General features: G+C 49.8%; 1 protein-coding gene across 2 annotated transcripts; it reads left to right on the forward strand.

The window, feature by feature from the left end:
* Positions 1-579: 579 nt before the first annotated feature.
* Positions 580-27,275, forward strand: ATOH8 (atonal bHLH transcription factor 8). 2 transcript variants are annotated; one of them, XM_069856501.1, is made up of 3 exons: positions 580-1,236; positions 16,770-16,961; positions 17,514-17,895. In XM_069856501.1, the coding sequence occupies exons 1-3, from the start codon at positions 769-771 to the stop codon at positions 17,520-17,522; spliced, it is 669 nt and encodes a 222-aa protein (XP_069712602.1). In that variant the 5' UTR covers positions 580-768; the 3' UTR covers positions 17,523-17,895. The 2 variants fall into 2 exon arrangements, with proteins under 2 accessions (XP_069712602.1, XP_069712603.1); XM_069856502.1 differs by lacking the exon at positions 17,514-17,895 and adding an exon at positions 25,621-27,275 and having other exon boundaries at positions 588-1,236.

The raw sequence follows: 27,275 nt of genomic DNA on the forward strand, positions 1-27,275 counted from the left end.
GTACGTCCCAACTCCCTCGTTACCCCTGTGAAAAACGGCACAAGCCCTTTGCTGGGGAATAATTCCTCCTAGCAGACGGGGAAATCGGTGGCAGAGCAACAAGCGAAGGCTTCGGGGAGCTGCGAAAGCTGCGACAGGAGGGAGATGTGCGACGTGCCGAGCTCCCCATCCCCAGCACCCCGGGGGAGGCAGCACGAACCAGGCAGACCCCTCTCCCGCAAATGAGGACCTGGATGAGGGAAAGGAGTGATAGGAGGGGAGAAGCGGGATGAAGGGGAGATGGAAACCAAAGCAAATCACGTATTTCCCTCGGGAGGCGAGGAGAGGAGGCGGGGGGGGGTCTCGGCGAGTCTCCGGGGGGGCGGGATTTCTCTTCAATCGCATGGAAGAGTGAGATTAAAGAAGAAAGTGGGAGTGGGGTGGGAGGGGAGGGAAGGGAAGGGGGGTGGGTGTTGGGGGGGGATGAACAAAGGAGATTGGCAGCACAGCTGTTTTGGGAAGAAAAAAAAAAAAAAAAAAAAAAAAAAGAGGGCCAGCCTTCCTGTTTCTTTTAAAGCCGCTCATCTGCGCGGCGGGCCGGCGGGGGGACGGACACACGGACGGAGGGAGCCGGGGACGCACGGACAGAGGGGAGCGGGGGGCGCAGATGGGCGGCGGGGGCGGCGGGGGCAGCAGCGAGAGCAGCGGCAGCACGAGCAGCACCAGCAGCAGCAAGAGGAGCAGCAGCAGCAGCAGGAGCCGCGGCGGCGGAGCCGAGCGCCCCTGGCCATGCGGAGCGCCCCGCTGGCGGCCGGCGAGCCCTGGCCGCGCCTCTGCGCCTCGGAGCTCGCGGGGCTGCGGCGGCTGCGGCGCAAACACGCCTCCTGCAAAAGTTTCCGCGTGGAGCTCAAAGTGCTGAGCGGGAGGCGCGCGGGGCTCCGCGCTGCGCCGCCGCTTCCCCCCCCACCTCCTCCTCCTCCTCCTCCACCACCGCCTCCTCCTCCTCCCGCCGCCGCCGCTGCGGCTCCGCCGCCGCCGCCCGCCTGGCAGCCCCGCAGCGCCGCGCTCGGAGCCGCCGCCGCCGCCTTCCCCGCCGCGGCGCCGCCGCCCCCCGCCGCCTCCCCGCGCCCCGCAGAGGCGGCCGCCGTCCCGCCCGAGATCAAAGCCCTGCAGCAGACGCGGCGCCTGCTGGCCAACGCCCGCGAGAGGACCCGCGTCCACACCATCAGCGCCGCCTTCGAGGCGCTCAGGAAGCAGGTACCGGCCGCCGCGGGACGCTGTCGGGGGATGCGGGGCACGGGGATCACGCCCGCACATCCCCGGTGACTCTTTCGGGTGATGCGGGGCATGGGGATAACACCCGCTCATCCCTGGTGACCTTTATAGGGGGCACAGGGATAACACCCGCTCGTCCCCACTGCCCCTCTGGGGTGATGCAGGGCACAGGGATAATGCCTTCTCATCAGTGCTGTCCATTTCGGGTGATGCGGGGCACGGGGATCACTCCCGCACATCCCTGGTGACCCTTTTGGGTGATGCGGGGCACGAGGATCACTCCCGCACATCCCTGGTGACCCTTTTGGGTGATGCGGGGCACGAGGATCACTCCCGCACATCCCTGGTGACCCTTTCGGGTGATGCGGGGCACGAAAATCACGCCCGCACATCCCCGGTGACCCTTTCGGGTGATGCAGGGCACGAGGATCACGCCCGCACATCCCCGGTGACCCTTTCGGGTGATGCGGGGCACGAAAATCACGCCCGCGCATCCCCGGTGACCCTTTCGGGGCCACAGGGATCACGCCCGCTCATTCCCGCTGCCCTTTTGGGGTGATGCAGGGCACAGGGATAATGCCTGCTCATCAGTGCTGTCCATTTGGAGTGATGCAGGGCACGGGGATCATGCCTGCGCATCCCCGGCAACCCTTTCGGGTGATGCGGGGCACGGGGATAACTCCTGCGTATCCCCGGTGACCCTTTCGGGTGATGTGGGGCACGGGGATCACACCCGCACATTCCCAGTGACCCTTTTGGGTGATGCAGGGCATGGAGATCGCGCCCGCACGTCCCCAGTGACCCTTTCGGGTGATGCAGGGCACAGGGATCACGCCTGCACATCCCCGGTGACCCTTTTGGGTGATGCGGGGCACAGGGATAACGCCTGCTCATTCCCACTGCCCCTTTCGGGTGATGCGGGGCACGGGGATCACACCCGTGCATCCCCAGTGACCCTTTCGGGTGGTGCGGGGCACGGGGATAACACCCGCTCATCCCTGGTTACCTTTTTGGGGGCACAGGGATAACACTTGCTTGTCCCCGCTGCCCCTCTGGGGTGATGCAAGGCACAGGGATAATGCCTGCTCATCAATGCTGTCCATTTCGGGTGATGTGGGACACAGGGGTAGCGCCCGCACATCCCTGGTGACCCTTTTGGGTGATGCGGGGCACAGGGATAACGCCTGCTCATTCCCACTGCCCCTTTTGGGTGATGCAGGGCACGGGGATAATGCCCACACATCGATGCTGGCCCTTTCGGGTGATGCAGGGCATAGGGATAACGCTCACTCGTCCCCGCTGTCCCTTTCGGGTGGTGCAGGGCACAGGGATATCGTCTGCTCATCCCTGGTGCCCCTTTCGGGTGCTGGTTGGTGTGCAGGGCTTGGGGATAACGCCCACTTATCCCTGCGCCTGAAGCCAGGGGAATGCTGAAGGCAAGAGCCTGGGGTGGACGCGTGACAGGAGGGGAAGTGTTTTCAAAATGCCTGGAAGTACCAACCCTAGTGCTATGCTAACAATCAAGATAGATAAATAAGGGGGTTCGATTTGCTTGCAGTTAGAAACTTTTGGACTTTTTTTTTTTTTTTGGTTTTCCCTGAGGAGAGAATGACATGGGAGCAGGGGGCTGCAAGAAAACCAAGAAAGCCCTCCGAGTGCAAACGGAGGATTGAAGGAGGCATTCGGCCAAGCTGTAAGCTGGAGAGATGCTCCTGTACTAGAAGCACGTGCGCTCACTAGCTCTCCTGCTGGGCTGGGCTGCCCCAAAGGGATCGCTAGGAATATGGGCATCAACATGCTCCGATTGACTTCTGTGCAGCTTTCTTGACCCCTCGAGTCCCTTGGGGTTCCTGCAGCCACCTCTGAAACTTTCAGTGTGCCCGATGGCCACCAGGGATAGCCGAGTTAAGTTGTGGTCCCCTGCCAGTTAGTTTCCCATGATTTTTGCTGTAGTGCGTGCTTGAAGTTCGTACAGAGCCGGGCTTTCTTGTTGAAAGGTTTTGAAAATCCTCGTGGTCTTCTGTGAAAAGTAATAAACGTGTTTTCACTGGCTGCATGAAGCTGATGAAAGTTAAGTGATACTTTGGACAAAATCACTCCCATCGCCTCCCAATACATGGAGAGATCCAGAAAAGCCAGCAAGGTTCATGCATCTTCCCCACAAGGATAAATCAGTGCCCTGGTTCTTATACTCAGCCCTTACTTCTCTCTGTGTGTAGGTACCATGTGACAGGTCACTGATAAAGATGTGCTGCCACACTGGGCAAGCCCAGCTGTCTCACCTTTTCTGCCTTTCCAGTAAATGCTGATGGGACTATTCCAGGTGCATAGGAAGGAGGAGATTGGGCTTGGAGGGCTGTGACCTGCAGATGAGTGATCTTGAGAGATGCTGAGCATCACCTCTCCCAGTATTGTTCCTCCAGCCCAGTGGGAGCAGGATGCTCTGCTTGCAGGGTGGCTCATACACCCGGCTTTTGGCTACCGTCTTCCAGACATTACTTGCCCAAGCCATTCCCCAGGTGTGCTCACTTTAGGAGTCAATCCTATTTCCTGCTCAGAGAAGCTCTGTTCGTTCCCATCTCCCGCGTGATGCCTGCAGCCCTTCTCAATGGCTGCTGTCTTTTGGGTGGCTGCACCCCAAAAGTTAATCCTTCCCCGTCATCCACTTCTGCAAACAGACTTCCAGCAATGACTTCAGTAAGAAGGGCAGGCTGAGTCTGGGGCTATATTTCAGGAGAGAATTGCTGATGAGCATCTGAACTAGAGCATTTTTAATCACCACGGTAGTGGGAACTGACAGCTTCTGTTATAATCATAGTAATCCAGTATGTGCTGGATGCTGTCCTCCGGTGCTGGGAGGCTGCCCCTTGTGAATTCAAACTCTGGACTTGATATAGTTTGTTTCTGTAAGCTGCTTCGCTATCTCAGTTGTTTGGCAACTGTGTGTAATGCACTTGGAAGTGTCAGTCTAATTCTCCGTGGACAGACATCTACACCACCAAAACCGCAAGGGGAAGTAGCAGTGATTTCCCAGATCACTGGCAATCTTGTTCTAGGCTGAGCCTCAAGCAGAAGTCAGGCAAGCAACAAATTAAGGCCGCACTCCTTTGGGAAATGGGCAACTCTTGAAAAGCCTCAGATTCCTGGCCTTGACCCTGTCTCCATAAATCATTTCAGCCCTGGACTCAGCTGGGAGCCCCAAGAGCCTGGAGAACAAGTTGCTGTCCTCTCTTCCCATGAAAGCCGTTCTCTAGGGTCAGCATGAGAACGTACTGGCAGAGCTCTATTCACTCTGTAGAGAGAAAGAAATCATTCTCCTGGAAATGTTTGCTGCAAGGTTTTCCTAGCAATTTGCTGGGAGGGGGCTGGCTGTCCCAACCATCGTTGGATGACATTTGGATTCATTTCTTGTTGGGCTGCCAACGGCGTGCTTGGTGCCGTACGTGACATCAGGTGACAGTCGGCTTCATTGCACATACGCGCGGCACTGGCTTGTCACTCAAATCATTCACACCGGTGCCGGCGGCAAGGTTTTTGAGGAGCAGTTGGGATCAGGAGAGAGGACGTTGCTTTCTGTCACGTCTTGGTTAGTGGGTCCAGGAAGCAGGAGTGCGGAGAGATGCATTTGTAGAGGTAAACGCAGGAGGGAGGCTTTCTCCTGCTTCACATAAGCACCGTCTTTTCCCATCCCCGAGTGTACAAAGGGCGATCGGCCCCATGCAGGAGGCAATCCCTGTGTGCTGTCAGCCACGAACCTCAGTTTAGGTCTTGTTCCTCAGTCCTCTGTCCCTCCTTGTCATCACGTATCAGGCTCTTAAGCAGCTGGGAGACTTCTCCTGAGGCATTGAAACCGATACCTCCCTACAGACGGGTGGGCAAGGAGCATGGGACAGTGCCACGCTCGCACACAGCCAGCCCTGGCCCCATGCTCTTTTGGGAAGGGATCGGGTGCTGGATGCAGTGCTGCTGGAAGCAACATCCCCGCTCAGCTATTAGTATCCAGCACCCCTACAGATCTCATCCGTTACCCACCCTTTATGGATGCACAAAGCTGGAGGTACCCATCCTTGCTCGCATGTAGGAGGTAAAACCCCAATGCCTGCAGGATCAGGCCCACTATGGCCATGCCATAGGGAGCTTATCCATGCCCGGTGAGGAGGAGGATGATGTGGAAGCCTTGCCTTTCTGCAGGACACCCTCCCCTTCTCGGCAGCCCACCCGAGGGCCAGCAACTGGCACGCAGCGTGCCGGGCAGATGGGCTGACAGCGGTGTCCCTGCGCTCTGCAGCTGTGTACATATGGCACACATGTTTCAGCTTGTGTCAGCTACCTCTCCAGATGGCAGGAAGGGCTGGGTTTTTTTTCCCCCCTAGTTCTTGGTGGAGGAAGAGCCGACCACAGTAGTTTCACACAAGAAGATGCTAATCCAGCCATGTCCCTGAGCACTTAGCTGTCCCCGGTTCACCTCAGAAGCCAGGGCCCCCTCAGAGGTGGGAGGTAGATGGGTAACTGACAGCTCTGGGAAGCTGCCTGCTCTTGGGAAAGATGTGTCATTGCTGTTGTGCTCGCCTCTTGGTGTCACGGCCACCAGGATTGAGGATCTCTGTCCCCCTCTCCATATCAAGGTGCTACTTTCAGCATAGGGCTGTAACACTGAAGTGGGACTGAAGAGTAGATGCTCCCGAGATACTGCTCCTTCCCCCTAATCTTGGCACGTGGCATCTTCAGCTACTCAGTCCGGAAGAGATTTCCTGCCTCAATCCCCCAGGCAGCATTTGTCCAAGTGATCCTTCCACTGAGAGTGAACTCCTGAGGTTAACAGTGTGGTTCCCCATGGAAAACACTCACCTGCCCTAAAACACTTAGAGCTGATGGAGATACTTCTGCTATACTTTGCTCTCCTTCTGCTGCTACTTTTCTGGGTGTCCCTTCTGGGTGCTGTTCCTCACTCCGTTGCTGGGCAGCCCTTACCTGGAGTCTCTTGCTCTCTGGTGCCCTGGAAGGTGCTGGTCAGTGGGTTCTTGCTCTGTTGCAGCTGCTTCAAGACCCCTCTTAAGTGACATGACTTGTTGTCACTTCCATCCTTTTTCTCTCCCTCTTGCTGCTATTGCGGGTGGTCAACAAACTCAGACATCTCTGATGTAGACAGAGATGCAGCACTGAGTTCACAAGAGCCCAAGGTCATCTCCTGCTCCGTCTGAAGCGCCCATGAGCTGGTGGATGTCAACTCATGAAGCAGTGCAATCCTTTGGAGGAGACAAGATGCAACACCGCCGCGGCGCATCTTCAGAGCAACTGCTATCCAGGCCAGGCCATGGTTGCCAGCAGCACCGGCTCCTTTTTTTTGTCTGCAAATCCCATTGGCAACAAGAGTCTCTAAATCCAGCACATCCTGAGTTTGAAACTGAACCATCTTAACATGTATTACAGCATGGACTTAGCCACCAGGTTTGCTCTTGGAGGCGTTGGCCAGGGGGAGATAGTGCTTTCCACTGATAGGATGCAGCAGGCACCCAAGCAAACCAGCTCTCATCAGTGATGCACTCACAGGAGTTGTGATCGAGCTTCTCAGCTGTGCTGACAGACCCTAAGGTGGCAGCAAACTCTCCCTCGATGGACAGAGACAACCACAGCAAGCCTCCCTGATCTGGAGCCTGCCTAGGCTTGCACATCTGGTTTCTCTCTGGAGCTCTGCTGTCCAGCTCCTCCTCAAGAAAGCAACACACTGAGCCACAGCAAGCTAGAGTCTGCGCCGGGAGCAAATGTGTCCACAGACATTCATTTTCCCTTGAAGTATATTGGTGTTTTCCTAAAACTTTTCACCACTGCATTACCAGGGCGCTCTCTGCTTTAGCAGCTGACAGCCTCACTCTCGCACTCATGTGGGTTCCTGAGATACTTTAGGGTTTTATAGGGCTTTTTAGCTCCTGGAGTGGAGGTTTTTTTCCCCCCACTAGCATCCTGTCACTTTTTGCTGTTGGCATGCCCGTGGCTGCTGTGGGTTGTTCATAAATCAGTGCAGAAAAGACCCTGGGAGCACGGTGGGACATCAGGAGCAGCAGCCTCAAGGCCATGGGCGGAGGTTGCATTGCTGTGGGGTGGCATGGGGGCAAACTGTCTGCAGGGGGTTGAAGGGAAAAGCCAGACGCTAAATGCAGGCAGGACCTGCGGCTTGAGGCTGAGGCTGCTCTGGGGGTGCATCATTACAAGCTCATCCTCTTCATGTGTCATCCCAAAGGCAGCTGCGGTTTGTCACCTCTGCAGGCGGGACACTCTATGGGACCACTGTCACTGGTATGTCCTTACTGCGTGGTGGGAAGGCTGAGAGCTTTCCTCCTGCACCTGCTGACGTCTCCCAGTCCTGTTCCCAGTGATTCAGCTCTCCATGATCCCATCAGGAGGAAACCCCAAGACAAACCACCCATTGAACTCGCTGGGGGTGAGCTGGTCAGGGGGATTTGTCCTGCTCCGTGGTGGCAATTGGAGAAATACCACTGGACTTTGGAGGAGCCAGAGTGTCCTCCACAACATTGCTTGCAACGTGCGGTGCCGTCTCTGCGTGTTGTTGTTGAACAGCACAGCGTTAACTGGAACGTCTCAGTGGTTTCAGCCAGTCTGGGTGACGCTTGCAGTTATTTGGAGCCCGGCTGGGGCAGAGCGGGGCGGCACTGTGGTTTAACAGCTAAAGAAGATGACAAAATACTGGCCTGAAGGCAGCGCAAGGGGAGAGAAAATAAGGGAGAAACCAGACAAAAGGACAAAAATCCTGAAAACAATGACTTTGTGTCACCAAGAACGGGGCTTTTTTCCTCCCTTGGCTGCTTGCTGTCTAACTGATTTTATCCTCTGCTACAAATCCCGCTCCTGTTGGGAGGTATTTGCTCTGCCTGCTGCAGCCCCCCCCGTGTTAACCTCTGTGTTTTCTTATGGCTCCTGCTGAAATCAGAGGAAAGAGTCTGCTTTTCTCCTGCAGGCTTTGAATCCAGCCTCCACTCGCTGCTTTAATCTGCTCTCAAATTCCATTCCGTGCTGCAGTTCCCATGGTAGGGAGGTGGGACACTTCACGCTACCTTGCAGCAAAGCTCCCTGGGCTCTTTGTTCCTGACCTGCATCTTCTTTGGCCCACGCCATGTGTGTTCACAAAGTGATACAACCCACCCAGGTCCCAATTCCCACTGTCCCCTGTGCCAGGCAGGGAGGCAGGGGTGCGAGCAAAGCCACACGTGTGCTGGAAGGGGGTTGTGCTTGCAGCTGGCCGCGGGCTTGGGGCAGCTCCTGAGTCTAAGCAGCAGTAGCAAGGGAGTGGAAAACCCTGTGGTGTCCAGTAGTGGCCAGTGACCAAAGAATCACTGATGCCAAGCTGGGGCTGGTGTAATGCCATTAGCTCTGGTGGAGCTCGCTCTCCTGTTCCGCAGGTGAATTGGACCCATTGGACCTCAGAGATGGAGATGTCACTCAAAAAAAATGTTTCCCCACTATAGTGCTCGAAGGTAGCCCCTTTTGAGGAGGTTTTCCATGCCAAATGGCTCTGGAATTTGTCCTGTGGTACCCCTGTAGTCCTCTGTGTAGTTATTATTTTGGGAGGTGGTTCGAAGAGCCTGCAATAAGGTAAGAGCTTTGCTGCAGCCCAGCAATGCGTGATATTTTCCATGCATGATACTGAGAGTGTGGGTTGCATGCCCTGAGGATGTGCAGGAAGCTTCGAGGGTACAAAAAGTCCAGGGATAGTGCTGGAGGACTGTCCAAAATGGAGCAGAGCCAGGCTCGGGGCAGCATTAATCAGACTGCCGTTTGGAAGAGATCCCCAGGGTGAACTCACCCAGCACCACACCTAGGTTTTGTTTGGAGGAAGCCAATTCATTCGCTCCAAGGAGTGAACTCATGTTTCTGCAATGTGAGCAATGGGGGAGCCAGAAGCTGGGAGGGAACCGGGAGCTGGGTTATTTGAGTGAGTGGACCCACCCGGGAGGCAAAGGCGCCTGGGTCAGGACTAGCGCTCCCGCCTGAGCGATGCTGCTTTTGTTCTTGTTGGCATCTTCAAGCTAGGTTTGTTCCCTGGCTGGGTGCTTTGCTGCTTGTGGCAAGGCAGGGATGAGGTTTTCTTTCAAGCTGCTGTGAGTGCTTTGCTGCCACAGGGCTGCCCGTTCCCCACCTCCCACATCCACTGTATGAAATATCTGCCCATCACTGGCCAGAATAGAGCTCTGCAGAGCATCTGACACCGTAACACCCACAGGTGGTGGTCGAGGGAGGTGATTCTGCCCCTCTCCTCTGCCCTAGTGAGACCCCACCTGGAGCACTGCATCCAGCTCTGGAGTCCTCAGCACAAAAAAGACATGGACCTGTTGGAGTGGGTCCAGAGGAGGGCCATGAAAATGATCAGAGGGAAGGAACATCTCTCCGGTGAGGAAGGGCTCAGAGAGTTGGGATTGTTCACATTGGAGAAGTTCAGTTCAGTATAGTGAGCACCAGTGGCACGAAGGAGCGATCAGTGGAAACTGGCTATTGCTGTGACATGAGCAGGGGAATCTGGGGACCAGGACGCTGCAGCAGGCTCCACTGCTGCATGTAGAAGTACTCTTGCGGGCAGCAAAGCTCCCTGTCTGGTAGATGCAAGTTACCTGATGGCTCTGAACCACACACCGTGTGGTTCTCCTGGGTCTTAAATTGAAGGACTCCATGCAAGCTGTCTGCTTCTATGGTGTCATGTTGGCAGTTGCCAGATCCATCCACTGATAACCAGCTTCATTGAAAGGGTTTAGCAGGACACTGAAAGCAATACTGACAGACTCTTCCATCATCCAGCTGTATAAATGATCATCATCCCACCTGGGATGTTAGGAGGACATGAGGCACGTAGCTGTCAAGAACAAGGTAGGAAAGACAAGTCCCTTGCTGATGAATCTGAACACACCAACTAGCCCATCAACCAGTGGGTTTCCCAAGAAGTAAGGGGACCCATATGTGTTCACCTCCCCCCTGGAACTGGGTGGAAAGAAAAAGGCTGGCTTCAAACCCTCCCCAGACATGCTCCACAAAATAACATGTCTTGAAAACAGACAATGATCTCTGGGCAAGGCCTTCAGCTTGTTAAGGCTGTTGCTTATAGAATCACAGGATGGTTTGGGTTGGAAAAGACCCTTAAAGACCATCCAGTTCCAATCCGTAACTATGCACAGGGACATCTTTCGCTAGGTCAGGTTGCTCGAAGTCCCATCCAACCTGGCCTTGAACACTTCCAACAATGTGGGCATCCAAAACGTCCCTCCTCCTTGTCCTCCTAGTGGCTTTGAATACACCAGCCCTGAAATGCTTTGGGATGGTGAGAGAGAGAGGTTTCCGCTGCGCTTTGGACCAACGATCAAGGACCACCAGCAGTCCTGCTGTCCTGACCTGCTGCCTTTCCCCTGAGGTGCCTTAACCCTGGGAAAAGTCTGACTCACCTCAGGGTGAAAGGAGGGGTGTATGAAAGCCAGACCTATTAAGCACTGGACTTTTATATCAACCTTCTGGAAATAGATTTGGCAGGAGGTACAGCACAAACAATGAGATGGGGCAGTTGCACTGCGTGTGCAGATGCAGGGAAGAGGCAGCCAAATGCTCTCCTCAGGGAGGGGGATCCTGATGTGTTTTAACTCCCAGCATAAAAATAAACCAGATGAATTAGCAGACAGGTAAATTCAGCAGTTTATTATGACATGCTGTGGAGGAGCTAGCTGTCAGGAGGGCTTAGCTTACACTGCATTGCAAACAGGGTTGTTTCTCTGCCTTGGAGACATCCCATCTTCTCTGCTGTATGCAGGGGGCCCAATTCTGTCCTGCATGACCCTCATGTGGAGGGATTCTGTGCAAGTCTGTGCTGCTAAGTCCTGTTTCTAGTACAATAGCAGAGAGATCTGAACGCCCAGCACCAGACCCCCTTCTTTCTTCCAGCATTTTCATGCAGCGTAGAAGCAGAGTGGACTTGGCTTTACAGACATTATCTGTACAGGTCCAGAGGATGTCCATAGAAATTGAATCTTATTGATAAGGACAGAGCTACCCGGCCAGAAGCCCGATGGTGTGAAATGGCTTAATGCTCCTAAAGTCCATGAGATGTTCCTGGTTGTTCCCCACAGGCCCATCATGATGAACTGGTGAACAGACTCTGCACCTTCATATGGCAGCAGTGGTTATTGTACCCTCTCGCCCATCTTTTTCTCTAGTTGTTCCTAACCTTCTCACGCAGTCTCCTCTTCTGTGCCCTGGATGAGAATCAACTCCAAGAACGTGTCCTTGGTGGATGACAGTGAATCTTTGGGGAGCAGCAGCAGAGTTCTGCCTTCCCCAAGAGGGCTGAGCACTGAACCGGTCAAGTGTGTGGCAGAATTCCCACAGACTTCAAAGGGAGCATCTTTGGTCTTCCAGGGGCTCTGCCACTGTATCACAGACATCAAGGATGGAAAAGACCTCTTAGGTCACATCCCGTCCATTGTTCCTGCCAAAGAAAGGCTCTTCTGCACAGGAATATGTCTCAAGAGCGTGCATCTTGATTGCCTCAGCCCCTGCCAGCCTGGGGATCACTGATAAGACCCATGAGACTCTGCAGAGCCCTTCACAGACACAACCAACAAATATCCTCTGGCTGTAGCTCTGGTTCCTGCTGGTCCCAGCCCACTGCCGTGCTGACGAGGCACGAAGCCTCTGAAGCCGAGGATGGTGCCAGTATCCTTTCCTTCCTAGCAGACAGCTGCATTCCTTCAGATTGGTGTGAAATTTCAGTTGCAGTTCTTTCTTAATTCCTTTTAACCACTGCAAATACTGTATGCAAGATGGTGAGCTGTGCTGCCGCTCAGCAGAAATCAGTGAGGTCAGATAAGGGAAATATTTTCATTAGCTGCACAGGAACTTGAGCTCTTGCCTGATCTTCCCTGGCTCTGAGCAGACCTGTTCAGCTCCTGTCTTCCCAGCTTTCCCACCAAAGCACTGGTGTCTGTTTGACTGGCTGTGATGAGCAGAAGGAAAGGACTCGGTGTTCACCAAGAGCGTGACAGATGCTTTCTCGGATTACATCCTACCAAAAATCTGTGTTGCACAGATCCCATGGGAGTTACGAGGGTTACACCTGCACAGCCACACCAGCGTCAGGCATTTTTCCTGTTTGTAAGACCATCTCTCTGTTTTGGGTTGGATTTTGGGAATCCAGGTGTGTCATCAACACCCTTCACTCCAGCTTGTGCAAATCTATCCCCCTGTCCCTGCTGATTTGCGTTAAAGAAGGGATAAAAACAAAGTTAACTTTCTTCCCCTTCACTGTTTGGGGTAGCTTTGGATCTGGATCTGAACTAAGTGGCTCATTCCTTTCTCGATTTCCCATGTTTAATTCAAAAGGAAACATTAAAATGGCAGGAGCTGAGCCAAGACAGGGAGGGTTCCTACAAAACAGTTATTCTAACACTGTTACCATAGCAAAAACTCTTATCTCCTAATGTTAGTGCCCCGCACCCATCACAGAGGTGTCAGAGCTGCACAAGGTAAACTTCTTTCCCTGTCTGTAAGGGGCAGCTACAGTTTGGACTTTGCTGCGGCATGTGGGAGACTGTTGTGTAATCCCAGTCAAGGGTTTTGTGAACTATGTTAGCAGTGAGATCTTTCTTGGAATTCGTGGTGAACATGTCCTTCAAAACTGTTATTTATTTTGCTGTTTCTTTTTTTTTTTTTTTTAAATAAAAACAAAACACAAAAGAAAGAGAGCAAAACAGATGAGGAAACTAGACATCCCCTGCCTTCTTGTGTTATAACTGGACAGTGTCTGTGCATCAGCCTCAAGGATTTCGTGGTCTATTTTCCTTCCACTCGCTTTAACTTCCTTCTTGCTCTAATTTCTGAAATTATTCCCATATTTCACTGAATCCTCCTATTTTAGTTTCCATCTTGCTTTGGTCTTTTGCTGCTGTTTGATCTGGGATCTCCACCACTCTTGTTACATCAGTGTCAAAAGAAACTGCGGTAGATCTGCTGCCTGAATTTCTTGCTTCCTAAATAGCTCTCGGCTTATTGCATCTGCGGGACAGGTATTATGGTCTGAGAGCAAGCACTGTTGGTGAGTGCATAATCACAGAATCACAGAATCACCAGGTTGGAAGAGACCCACCGGATCATCGAGTCCAACCATTCCTATCAAACACTAAACCATGTCCCTCAGCACCTCGTCCACCCGTGCCTTAAACACCTCCAGGGAAGGGGACTCAACCACCTCCCTGGGCAGCCTCTGCCAGTGCCCAATGACCCTTTGTGTAAAGAATTTTTTCCTAACGTCTAGCCTAAACCTCCCCTGGCGGAGCTTGAGGCCATTCCCTCTTGTCCTGTCCCCTGTCACTTGGGAGAAGAGGCCAGCACCCTCCTCTCCACAACCTCCTTTCAGGTAGTTGCAGAGAGCAATGAGGTCACCCCTCAGCCTCCTCTTCTCCAGGCTAAACACCCCCAGCTCTCTCAGCCGCTCCTCATAAGGCCTGTTCTCCAGTCCCTTCACCAGCTTTGTTGCTCTTCTCTGGACTCGTTCCAGAGATAATGCTGGCAAAGAGCTGAAGGCAAGGTTTTAGAGGCCCTTTTGTGCCACCAGACTCCAGCCATTTCCAGCTACCCCTCTGATTTACTCTGGAGTGATGGGGATAGTACGTAGCCTTGCCTTTTCCTTGACTGCCAGCTTTGCAAAGAGGGTCTTAGAGGGTGTATCTCAAATCCCCTTGGACACCTAGTGTTGTTTCCAGCAGGCATGGAAGTGGCTCTGTCCTTTTTGGATTTCTGTCACTAGCAGAGAAGTTTTTACTCTGTGCAGCTGCCACCAGAGGTCCATGCAGTGGTGGCACTGAGTATTCCTAGAGAACAAGTAGATTCCCTGCCTCTTCACAGGGGTGTCAGTGGCAGATGATGTGTATAGAAAAAGGCTGTGTGAAGCTTGTTGGCTTGTTCTGGAGAGGCTGGAGACTGCTGGGCATCCTAGGTGTATCATACAAGACAAATGACCCATAGGGTCAACAACATTAAAATCCACATGCTCATGGATAACAATGATCCATCCAATTGCAGTTGGTTTGGATTTCCATGAGTATTATGACAGAGCTCCTCCCTAGGGGAGTTCGAAGAAACTCGGCAGCTTGGACAGGAGTGTGGATTAGTGATCAGTGGACGGTCAGGGAACAGTGGCTGGGGAAAAATAGCTGGTTCCTGTTGAGAGGGATGTTGCAGTGGACCAAGACTGACTCTGAGTTTAGCCTTGCTTTGAGCTGGGAGTTGGGCTGGAGACTCCTTAGGTCCTACCCCCTGAAACTGTGACTGTGCAAGCTGTGCCGCTCAGTGTGTTCATAAAGAACATAGAAAGGTGGGTGAGCAGTGAGATAGGAAGTTTTCTGGCAATACTCCAGCAAAAGGTACAGATATTTGATGCAGGTACCAAAAATGAGAACTACAGAGAGGTCTAATGACTCCGAGGGACTAGGTAATTATACAGCAGATGAAATACAGTGTAGCTAAAGTGAAGTGATGCATACGGAAAAAAACCAGCCGATTCCACATACAAAATGATAAACCCTAAACGGACCATTATCTCAAAGGAGAGAAACAGGAGTCTCTTGTAGGTGGTTCAATGGAAATCTTATATCGTTGCCTAGTAGTGGTCACAAATCAAATCAGGAGTGATCGGCAAAGAAATATTAAACAAAACAGAGAACATGGACATCTGTTAGATAAGTACACAGAGCACCCACAACATGAATATTGAGTGGTGTTCTGGCCCTTCCAGCTCCAAAAGCATGTGTAGGACTACGAAATGTTCAGCAAAGAGCAGCAGGGGTGATCAAAGTTATGAGGTGGCTTCCATGCATCTGTCAGCTAAGGAGATTCAGTCTTTTCCTTCTGGAAAAGAGGCATGAGAGATGATGTAGGGCTAAGAGCGTGTGCAGAGAAAGTTTATTGAGATCCATTGTCCACTTTTCTAGTACAAGAGCTGTGGAACCTAAGGTGAAGACAGTAGGAGCTAAGTTCAATACAATGAAGAAGAGGACTGTCTTTTATAGAATGGGGAGGAAACCCTGCAAAAGAATGTTGCGAATGCTAGAAGTTGAAAAGTGTTCAGTTTACCAGACCAAATTAATGGACAAAATATCTATCATGGGCTGCTAAATGCAGAGGAGGCCCATCCAGCAGAGGTCATGGATCTGATGTTATTTGGAGCCTGGCAGAATACTTGGGGAAATACTATATACGCCTGAGCTGCTCTGTTCCTCCCTTGGCATCTGTGTGTGGTTGCTGTGGGGTTCACAGAGGAAGGGGGAACTCGTCTTACCTTACGTAAAGTCAGGGACATCATTCCAGGGGTGAACCTGGCTTTGGGACCCTGCAGAGAAAAGAGAAACTGAGGCATAAGGCAAGAAGCCTTACAAAATCTCCAACCCTAAGTAGAGTGTGACACCCTAGGGCAATGAGGAAGATGGAGACTGGTATGGAGGCAGATGATAGAAGGACATCGAGGCATTTCAGTGATTGATGTAGTATGAAAACTCAGAATGACAGGCGGTCCAAGTGGCCAGGATGGATTTCAGATAAATGCCCAGCTCCAGTTTCCCTTAGGCAACAGACCCTTGTGCATTAAAGACTGAATGACCTTTGGCAATTTTGCAAACTAGCAAACGGAGCCCCAAACTTATTGAACTCAGAAGAGGATCTCTCATTAAGCTGGACGTATCAAAGTTGTATGCCTAAAATTGAGCGCATATGTAGTGTTTTGCTGGATCGCGATGGCCAAGCAATCAAACCTTCTGCAGCAGGAAATGTATACTATTCAGTTATTCCGACACATGCTGTTTTATTTGAATTGTTTAAATGTTTCATATTACACTAGATGTAAAGAAATGAATGGTATAAGATACGACCAGGGCCCTGAACCAGGCTCTGGTTTGGTCTCTTCTGGGAGGTGATGGGCTGTTATGAGGTGTTTCAGCAAGTAGGAATTACTGCGTCCAGGTCATGTTTCTATAGCAGCAGCATCTCTTTTCATGGGCTTCAAGTCACGGTTGATGCTGTTCGAGCCCCAAAACACTAGGTTGTGATATATTTGCTCATCCTCCCCTTATTGCCTTATTCTGTGATGACATTGGAGCTGCTTGCATGGAGTAAGTTACTTGGGAAGGGTAACTGCTTGGTATGGGGGCTGCAGGTTTTGGAGAAAAACAGAGCCTCTAAGAAGTGAACGGAATGGCAGACAGACGTCTTGGGCCATATCCTGCCATTGCGTTTTAAGCAGAACTGCCCTGCTGAAATCAAGAGGCTTCATGCTGCTTTCATCCCCGTTGAGATCAGCGGGGGAATTCTACTTAAAAACCTGTTGGGACCATATGGCCTTTTATCGCTAGAGTTCCTATTTATGTTAAAAACCGCTAAGAAAATAACCTACAGTTGTTTTGTCATGCTTCAAGCAAGATATTTTGTTTATCTGGCATAATTTTTAATTTATTTTTTTTCCCTGTTACCCTTTCTAGGTTCCCTGCTATTCTTATGGTCAAAAGTTGTCCAAACTGGCCATCTTGAGAATAGCCTGTAACTATATCCTTTCCCTGGCCAGACTAGCAGACCTGGATTACAGTGCTGACCACAGTAACATGAGCTTCTCTGAATGCGTGGAGCAGTGCACTAGGACCTTACAAGCAGAAGGAAGATCTAAAAAAAGGAAGGTATGTTACAGCCTCCCCTCCCTGTCCCCCCAAATAACGGTAAAAGTTACAAAAGGGGATTAAAAAAAGGAAAAAAAGAAAAAAAATCCAAAGTGGTTTCCTTCCTTTCTCAACCTTTTGAAAATTTCCTGATTTTTTTCTCCCTCTCTTTTTCTGCTCCATCCGTCTGATCTTGTAATAACCACATTCCTCTCTAATCAAAAGCTTTTCTCTCCTTCCCGTCCTCCGCACTGGGCTCTTCCTCCTGTTAGTCGCCCATCGTGTGTTGTAACAGGAGCGTGATCCTAGTCGAGTCATCTTGGGGCTGTTATTTGTTAAACCAAACCAACCTCAAGTTGCCTTTTGGAGCCCATAAAACACGGTCGTTTGCCTGTGTTTTCTGTTTTGTTTAATCTAACACTTATCTCTGAGAAAAATCACCCGACAACAAAAAAAAAGTAGCTAATGGAGACATTGTATGTATAAACACATTAGTAAGATGTATGACCTGAAGGACATGTGGGTATCTTGAGGAAACAACATTAAATCTAATTATGCCTTGCATTCCTTTAGGTTACTTAACACTGAACCAATTAGGTGAAATCATCGTCAAGCGGCAGGAGGAGGAATCAGAGCGTTCTGCCAGTTTTCCTCTCAGAGAGTGACATGGGTGAATTAAAGGAGTGATTGATGTCTTTGTTCAGGCTTTTATGACAAAAAGAGTTTTGTAAACTTGAATTGAACTTCCCCCTGCTTTCTGGGCTCACTTGTCAGGCGGGATAATAAATCAGCAGGATTTTAATGGATGAATGGGCAGCTAAGCCGGAGAGCAGGCTCCTTCCCCAGTGTCATAAAGATCTGCCTCTGATTCAGACAGGTTTCCTCTATTTTCCTCCTCTTTAGCCCAACAAATCATCCTGCAGAAATTTGGTTTATAAATAAACACAATAGTACACTCCCTGTCACATCCTCTTGCTGTCATGGGCTGTATTTACACCCCTGCCAGGTGGAGACGTGGCACTGCTCACCCGATGTCCAACAGCACCGACTGAAACTGAGAGGTGCTGGGGGGAGTTCCTGGAGTTCCAGCATAAAACTGGGGGTTTACTGTAGGATCTGCAGGTGGTTCTGTCCCAGAGACACTGATGTGATGCCGCCAACCCTAAAGCAAGGTGAAAGTTGGGTCTTGGGTCCCCTCCCCAAGCCGAGATGGAGGCAAAGAAAGGGATGAGCATCCCTTTTGAGACTTCAGTGGATTGCTAGTTGGGTCTTGGGTCCCTTCCCCAAGTCAAGATGAGGGGGTAGAAGAGGATGAGCATCCTTCTTGGAGCTTCAGATGATTGCTGGGCTGGTATTCAGGCTTTGGGTGTCTGATGGGTTGAGACCCACTGTCTTGGCTTAATGTAAACCAATGCAGCTTCAAGACAGCAAATGCAGGGCCAGATTTCAAATGGCTCCAAATCCCAGTGTATTCACATCTGAGGGTTGGGGATGAGCCCACCCATAATTAAAAAAATAAATTAAGAATTAAAAGTCTTCCATTTATGGCTTTTGTTCTCTAACATTCGCTCCAGAGCGGATGCACGGAGTAAAGCCCCAAGCCCATACAGAGCACATGAACAATGAAACTCTCATGGGGCATCAGCACATCCCATCTCCCAATGCGCCATTGCTGATCCACAGAAATAACATCACCAAGAGAAAATCAGCCTTTTCGGCTCCACATTTTTGAAGGACACCCACCCTAACCCTTCTCCAAAGGTCCTCTCCAAAAAGAAAGGCAGGCTTTGTACCTGAGGCGAAGTCTTGCTCCCTGTGCTGCCTTACTTTTCTTTCTGGAAAGTGTCCTGCAAATGCATCGCTGCTATTTGGGAAAGTCCAAGTTCAGGGCAAGCTGTGGATTCAGGGGCTGATAGTGGAATTCAGGCTGGTAGGTGTCGTTTTATTTCCAGCAATATTTGCTCAGGTGATGGCAAAAGCACATTCAGCTGATGATGATACCAAAACCAGTAGGTACCACTAAGTGGCACCAGTAATTCCCAGTAGATGGGAATGGGGATACAAAGCCTGGGTTGGGAGGACTAATCTTGGTATCTCATTTGCTTCTTGAGCCAAGCAAGTGGATGGCATCATGAGCGTGAGGGAGGGAAATGCCATTATTAGAGCGAAGTTATATATCTGGGATGACTGTGTAGGGAAGATCCGAGCTCTGGATGTCAGGTGGTGTGAAGGGATGTCACTCCTGGGGGGTCTCACATGGGAAGCTGGATGGGGATACAATGGCTTGGCCCAAAATCATTGTGCCCTTATTACTTTTGAAATCGGCACGTTTTTCTAAGCTGTGTGTGTTTTTAATCAGGTCTCTCAAACCACTGCTTGCTGAGCATTTCCTCTGAATTACCGACTTTGGGGTGGTTGTTATATTTTTGCTGTTGTTAGTTTTGGGTTTCATTTTTTATTCTCTCTTAAAAAAAAAATCACAGCAAGCCCAGACCTCCACTCCTCGGGCTGTACTATTGGGTCCACAGCACCCTCGTCCCCTGTCATCTCCATTTTATTATGTCTCTGTCTTTATCACTCGCTCTCCCAGTCTCTGTCTTTATCGCTTGCTCTCCCTGCTCTTTGATTACAATGTGCTGTGGCACCACGAGTTTTTCACACAAAAAAGTAGCTGGTTGGAGTTTGGTTTGGCAGGCAGGGGCTCCAGATGTTGTGTTTGCTGAATTGTGTGCCTTTTGCTTTGTTTTTGAGGGCGAATTGTCTGCTGTCCCTAATGTTAGGTTGTTGTTCAGACTCTGCTGTTGCAATAGGAATTTAATGGGGTGGCTTCCCCCCCCTTTCCACTCCATTATGTTAATTAGAAAAGTTGGCTTTAGCCTTTCAAACTTGGTTAGGGGAAAAAAAATCCCCTTTCCAGTCCTGACTGCAGTTGTACGGTGATTTTAGTTGTTGCAATTGAGACTTGACCGAGGGTGCTTGATGATCAGAGATCTCATTTATAAGTGGCCAAGGTGATAATTGAAGGGCTTCAAATGCCTTTTCCTTTAGAAGAAAAAGCTGCATGGAGGGGTGGTGAATTCTGATAATAGTCTCCATTTTTTAAAACTGGCTTTGTCTTGCTTATATAAGTGATTGAGACTAAGCCTTGCCCTTCACCATGTATGCAAGAGTCACACCACATCAGAAATTTGGGTTGCTACACCCTCAGCACAGCCCAGAGTCCTGCTGGGGCCACTCTGATGTCCTGGGAAAATGGGAGGAATCTGCCCTTATCTCCAGCCAAGAGCATCCTCTGGCAGTGCTGAGCAAAAGGAGCTGGATCAGAAAGGGGAGTCCAAGTTTCGTCTTCCCTGGTTTACCCCGTTTCTGAATGGGACATGCTCCTGAGCAGTCAGAGGTCGTCTGAAAGCCTCACATGGATTTTGTAGGGTTTCAGGTCCAGCCTGCTGTTTGCACAGTCTCTTTTTATAGCTTTTGCCCCCAGGGCCAAGTTCTGGTGCGCTGCAGGAAAGGCAGCATTATGGCTCAGGGTTGGGGTGCGATTTTAGGGACAGAAGGGCGCGTGGTAGGGTGTTCTCCCTGGAAACTGGGGTTTTTGTCAGTGCAGAGCTGTGTGCCCCACATCCCCCAGCCCCACAGAATCCCAACCCCAGGTCTACGGGGCTAACCTTACCTCCCCACTGGACTGCACAACCACAACCCTTCAGTCTTCAAGAGCAAGATTCAATATGTCTATAATAACCTATACAACACACCCAGCACTGAACAGAAAATGCCGAGCGCTAAAAAAAATACCCCAAACTCCCGTCGCAACGTTCGTTTTCTTTTCCTTCCCTCTTTGCTTTTGATTAGCCCTCGTGCTAGGCAGCAACATCACCGCGGCCATGGCAGCTAAGCCGGAGCAGGGAGGGATGGGTGAGGGATTTTTTTGCTTCATCCTCCCCCCGTCCCGACTGTTCTGGCAGTCGCAGACTCCAGATGTTCGGAGCGCGAGCTGGGAAGTCCTGCTGGCGCCACTTGGGGCAGAGGGCAGGAGAAAGGCACGCGAGCTGGAACCCGGAGTACTCAGTCACTGCAGGACTTGGCGCATTCCCCAGCTCGCTGCTGGCACATTCCCCAGCTCTCTCCTGGCCATCTGTTCCAAAAAAACACTTTCAGAACCTCATCATCACTCAGGATACAACACTGCGAGCAGCTGTTAGCGAGGCAGAAGGAAAAAAAAAAAACATACACACACACATTTTAAAAAAAAAAAAAAAACCAAACCATGCAAAAGGTCTCTTTGTGAGAGAGGAAACTGGGTTATGAATAACAGGCGAGCAGTTGGAGCTCAATAAAAGTTTTCAGCTGGAATTTAGTTTCTTGTTTTTGTGCCTGTGTGTGTGCGCACACAGACACAAGGAATTAAAAGTTAAAAGTCTATCTCTCTATATATACTCCCCGATAATTAAATGATATAGAAGCATATATGGAGTGAAAAGCCACTCTATTTGTTGCAGTCTGCTGTGCTAAAATGGCTCACATTGTGTATGTAATTACTGCATTATATAAAATACGTATTGTTGTGTTCTGCCATGCCTTGATGCCGCCTCATTGCTACTTTGCTAAAAACAGAGCTCCTGCTGTAGCTATTGCTTATTCTCACTGTTGAATTCAAAGGAGGGCATTACACAGGCGTATTTACTTGCAGAAGTGAACAACTTAATGTTTTATATTATAAAGAGAAATGGTAGTGGCAGGCTTGATTTGTATGGCACTGAAACCATTCGCTTGGAGCATATTTTTTCTATAACCCGGTATCATGACTCGTGATTTATTTAGACAGAGCCCTGAGATAAAGCCACAGTTCCCACCCCCTGGTTTGCGCGGATGATCCTGGCTGCCAGGGTTTGCCATTATTGATCATCTGATATTGATTATTATAACACATTTGGGGCCAGCACAGTAAAAATCCTGATGATCTGCATGGCATTTCTTCCTCACTGCTTCCTGTCTTGTGTGGGTTACGGGGGCTGGGGGGGGTCTTATAACGAGGTTCGACCTCCCTTTCTCTGCAGTTTGACTTAGGAGAGGTTCCTCTTTAAAAATAGCTTCATTTCCCTGCTAGGACTTGCAGGCGAGAGCGGGCAGCCAGCCAGTCTGCTTCCCCACAGCCGCTGGCTCCGTGGGACCCGGGGAGGAGCTGGACCACAGGAGAGCAGCTACCCACTCCGAGCTGTCCTGCAGATTTTGAGACAGCAGCATCCCTGAGGGGTGCCTGGGTCTGCCTGGCCACGAGTTATCCCTGCCCTGTGCCGGCTGAAGGATCACACACCCAGCGAACTTAAAAATAAGGCTGCAAGCGGGGAGCAAGGCTGCATAAGCGCCGTAGCAGATTCCCATTTTTATTGCTTGCGTTTGATATGTCCCTGCAACCCAAAACAGCAATTGCAAAGCGGGCAGAAGTGTGAGGCCATGGGCTCATGACAAGTTCACGAGCGAGGGAGGCAGCAGCAGCTTCGTCCATCCCTGAGGATGCACCCTGCATTGGCCCATGGAGGGGTTGAGCATTGGCATGCTAGAAAGCAAGGTGGAAAGCTTTTCTTTGCAAAAGGGATGTGGTGTGGCACCCCTTGTTGCACAACAGCACCTAAAATTCACTTTACTTTAAGGGGTGTTGGAGCAGCCGCATGGCATCATGCAAAGCCTGGGGCCAGAGACTTGCTCCCACGGGTGGGAGCAGGCTCTCAGAGTAGGCTCCACTGCCTTTTTAGTGAGGATAATAGCGAGAATAGGGTAAGATCCACCCCACAGTTATCAAGTAACTACAGCAAAAGGAAAATGTGAGTAGAAGAGACAGGAGAAGCCCCGGAACAAAGGCTGATTTAATTCCAGAAGTGCTTTGATTTATAGAGATTGAAATGTTCCGCGATGCTGCAAATTCACCAAGGTCATTGGGCCAGTTGTCAAATTCAAGAGCCATGGGAGTTCTGATATTATTAGTTTAAAGCAGACCCTGCTTAATAAATCTGTCTTCAGCGCTCCTGGCTGGAGTGGAGAAGGGTGGAGGGGGAAAGAAAGGAGCCTGTTCCCACCTAACATAATCCATAGCTAGCACCAGGCAGTGCCTGGGGACTGACCGAGAGGTGCAGTGAGATCTCCTGAGATCCTCTGTCACGTTGCAAGGGATTTCTCTGTCCCCTTTTCCGTTTCCTTCTCCTCGAAGGTACAGAATGATTGCCCTGCCTTGTCCTTGGCTGGCGTGTACATATTCTCTCTTACCCCACCATGGCTGATTTTCCCAACTACAAACATTTCAGAGCAGAGGCTCCTCTTCCTAAAACTGTCCTGCTTCCCAAAACCCACCAGTGCTTTTTGTCAGCATCGAGCAACCTGAGCTGAAGGGAAGAGTCTCTTTGAACAAAAACGGGAGACGTTAACTGCAATCTTGGGTCCTATTTGTCCAGTGCTTTAAAGAGCATCAGAAGCACAAGAGAGAGGACCCTTGGGCCCTGTGACTCCAGTGGGTTTGGCTGAGGGTATAAGGCTGCTGTTGCTGGGTAATTTCTTCTTGTAGTGGAAGAGATTTTGCTTGCTAAGACTTCTGTTCCGGATGAGAACAGGGGGGATTTGTCTCCCTACTGTCTTTTAATATTAATGAGAGCAGTCATTACTTCCCTCCTTTTTCTTCTTTTACATTTTCTTTCCATGTGGGATAAACTAAACAATGGACTTTTCTATTACAGGTTATAAATATATATCATTTATTGTTGGAAAATAATTTTAGGGAGTCCCAACAGAAACATTTACGATACACAAGGCTGTTTGTCATTCTCCCACCTAAATCTCGTGTATTCAAAAACCCTGATCCCAATTAAAGCCTTGGGTCAGGGCACTAGTTTCTATACCCTTCCACTCCAGGCAGCCCTAGGTAGTGTCTTACAGTGAGCAGAGACACCTCCTTAATGAGAATATTGGCAATAATGAGCTCTGTTTTCAGATTTGGTGTGAGCCAAATGTGAATGTAAGCCTATTAGTGCTCAGGTAGGAGAGCAATAGATGTGAGCTGGGGTCAATGGAGTGATTTTTATTTGAGACTTTGTTATTGCTGGGATGCAACCACAGCTCGGCTCCATCCTGTCATCCCACAGACCCACACGGCCAAGCGCCTCCTCTCCCGATCCCAACTCCATGAATTGGTGGTCCAGCAGAGACCAGCATTTCTTACACAGAGGATGACCCGGGCTTTCTCATAGAATCATAGAATCACTAGGTTGGAAAAGACCTCTTGGATCACTGAGTCCAACCATTCCTATCTGCCACTACTGTGTCCTTGAGTACCTCATCTACCCATCTTTTAAATACTTCCAGAGATGGTGGCTCAACCACATCCCTGGGAAGCCTCTGCCAGTGCCCGATGACCCTCTGTGAAAAATTTTTTCCTGATGTCCTGATTTTCAGTAAATACTCTTCAGAGAGGAAATCTTGATCGTCCTGTGCTTCCCAGGGTCTGTACTTTGCAGGAAGGGGTGACAGGGTGGATTTTGGATGCCCCTGCCCCTTAACCTAGTGTGGATGCTCAGCTGTGATGGTTGATCTCACAAGCAGCTGCCCTAATGATAGCAATAAATTTAAAATCAAATAAAATAAAGCATCGGTATCTTAGTAATATTTTGTACCTAATTTTTTCAATATCCAATAATGGAAAAAGAGATGCAGTAAAGAAACAAAATGGACTGAGGAAAAAAGTTTCTCAGGCCAAACTTTAAGGAGTTTGACCTTCTTAAGACTGTCAGGAAGATGGCTGATCTCTCCAGGGAATTGATGGCTTTGTCCAGAGGAGCTTCAGAGGTCATGCTGCACCCTGAAGAACTCTTAAATCCACTGGCAAAAAGCAATAAACGGTGGTTGGACTCAGAAAATGGGATCTCATTTCCAAATTTCTAATTCCTGAGTTACTTAAAGGAGGATTTAGCAGCCCACGTGGTGAAGGCAGTTTGGACAACACAGATGTGATCTCATGAAAGAGCAAGCCCTGTGGATTTTACTCTGTTTTGAGCTATGCTAACAACTGTTTGTGGGATATTCGCAGGGCTTATTTTAATGTTAAAGGGGGCTTAGATGAGGTTTTCCCTGTCTGAGGCTGCTGCATTTTGGAGTTGTGTATTTTCCAAAGGACCTGACCATAATACTCTGCAGCCAAATACAATTACCCAAGTACATCTGCCATGGGGGGTGTGCAGGCGTAAGGGACAGGATGCAGTTCTGCAGGCTGATGCATGCAGAAAAGCAAATGCAATAGCTAAAGTACAGAAATAAACACTATCCCCTGCCCAAATCCAGCTTCTCTTAACTTTCTTACTTTCCAAGATCAGCTTCTGAAACTGCAAATAGATCCAAAAAGCTGCAGGTCTTGTCAAAAGAAGGTATTCACCATCATTTCTAATTTGTATTCGACAGGAGTTGGAGCCAACACCTAATTACTTTGTTATATTTCTTCCCCAAACCTTCCTCATCTCCTCTCTCTACCAGTCCCTGTGTTCTATGCAGGCTCTGACCACCGTTGTGGCTCCTACAGGTGGTTGCTTTGCAAGCTCAGCTCTTAGCAGGTCCCATGGTGTGTCAATGATGGTCATTTGTGCAAAGAGCTGTTGGGGCACCGTGTGTTCACTGCTCTGATGGTGCATCTTTCTCTTTCCAGGAGTAATAATCAGGGAGGATTCAGAAGAGCTTCCAGCTAGAATTACATCTGTTCTTGGCAAAGGCTATATGATCCAGATGAAGACTGCAAGCAGCTTTTTTGCAGAACCCCCTTTACAAGATGATAATCGGCCAAGGAACTTTCTTAATCTCTGGGACAGAAAGGAAAAAAGGAAAAGCAAAAAAAAAAAGGATGGAAATGCTTCTTATTGTTGTTAATCCAGCCACCTTCTAGTACGTGCAATTTATTTAGCACTTTTCCCTTTGCTTAACTGGGAAATGTTACCCTCTCAGCTCATGTGTACAGTAATTTTTTGTTGTTGTTATTGTTGCTGTTGTGCCAAAGATTTGATGGAGCTTCTACACTGTGTCTTATTTTTGCCTTAACGTTAAATCTTTGAGCCAAAGAAAAGTCAGAGGTGTCATTCAGACAGAGGCAAGCGGGCCAGCCAGCTGTCGGTGACAAATCTGAATTTCTGAATCCATCTGTGGTCGCCTCTTATTTCTCCTGCCCGCACTTCTCTGCCTGCAGCCCTGGAGCCAGTGCTCAGTGTGGGCAAGAGTTGTGACAAAATCAAATTGTGCTTCAGAATTCAGGTTTGCTTCTTTCTTTGAGCTACTCCTTAGTTCTGCCTTTTGGGCAAATTTACAATGTTCCTGCCTGTGTGACACATCCACGGGGTAGAAATACTGACACAAAGTGAGAGCTGAAACAGAAGCTATGATTTTTTTTTTTAATAAATAAATAAATAAGTAAAATAAAATAAGCAAAAGCTAAGTGGCATTTAAAGCAAAAAAAAAAGTACAGGAAATCAAAAGAAAGAAAGTTCAGGTAGGCAAAATGAAATGCAGCAAAACGATTCAGTTGTTTTTTTTCCATGGGGTTTTTCAAGTTATTGGAAACCCATGTAATGCAAAAGCATTTGAATCCTATACTGTACCTTTCACTTCAAATTGAAGTAGGAAAAAAAAGAAAAAATTGAGAAACATTTGCTTGGAGTAAGCAGACTTTATAGGTAATACAGTTCGTATGCAAGACATCTGCTAATGATGGGGGGACAGGGCTCTGTGTTCAAGTAAAAGAAACATATGGGTTTCCAAATCAAGGAGATTAACATATTTTGTTTCCCACTGAAGGGGAAAGGTTATTTGTGAGGCCAGATTCACATCTTGGCTACATCAGCATAAATCAGGTTGCCGGGTGTCTAACTTGCTCCAGTCTGAATGTGGCCAAGCATCGCTGGGCACTGGGGAGGGCGAGGGACTGGGGAGGACAAGCATCAGCAACAGGAGAAGTCTCTGTTATTTGAGTGTGAATATAAAACTTGAGCTTCTCAGTGCCTGCCCATTTATTTCCCAAGCTGAGCAATCTGCAGATAAACACCGAGCCACGGAGCTGGTATGCAAAACCTGAGCTGATGGGAGCAGAGTCTGGGGTGCCAGGCTGCACGGTGACAATCTGCTCGTCGCCAAGTCCCCTGGCCCAGGCAAAGATGGGTGAGCTGCTGGTGGGGATGCTCAAGATGATATCGGATTTCTGGGAGACACGGGGAATGACTGTGTGCAAACCCCCCTCCAAAAAGCTCACAATACTTCTCACCCATCCAACCTCTCCGCCGGTCATTATTAGCAGCCCAATAAAATACGTTTTTAGTT

Source organism: Phaenicophaeus curvirostris, chromosome 4 (genome assembly GCF_032191515.1).
Source record: "Phaenicophaeus curvirostris isolate KB17595 chromosome 4, BPBGC_Pcur_1.0, whole genome shotgun sequence".
In the NCBI taxonomy this organism is placed as follows: domain Eukaryota; kingdom Metazoa; phylum Chordata; class Aves; order Cuculiformes; family Cuculidae; genus Phaenicophaeus; species Phaenicophaeus curvirostris.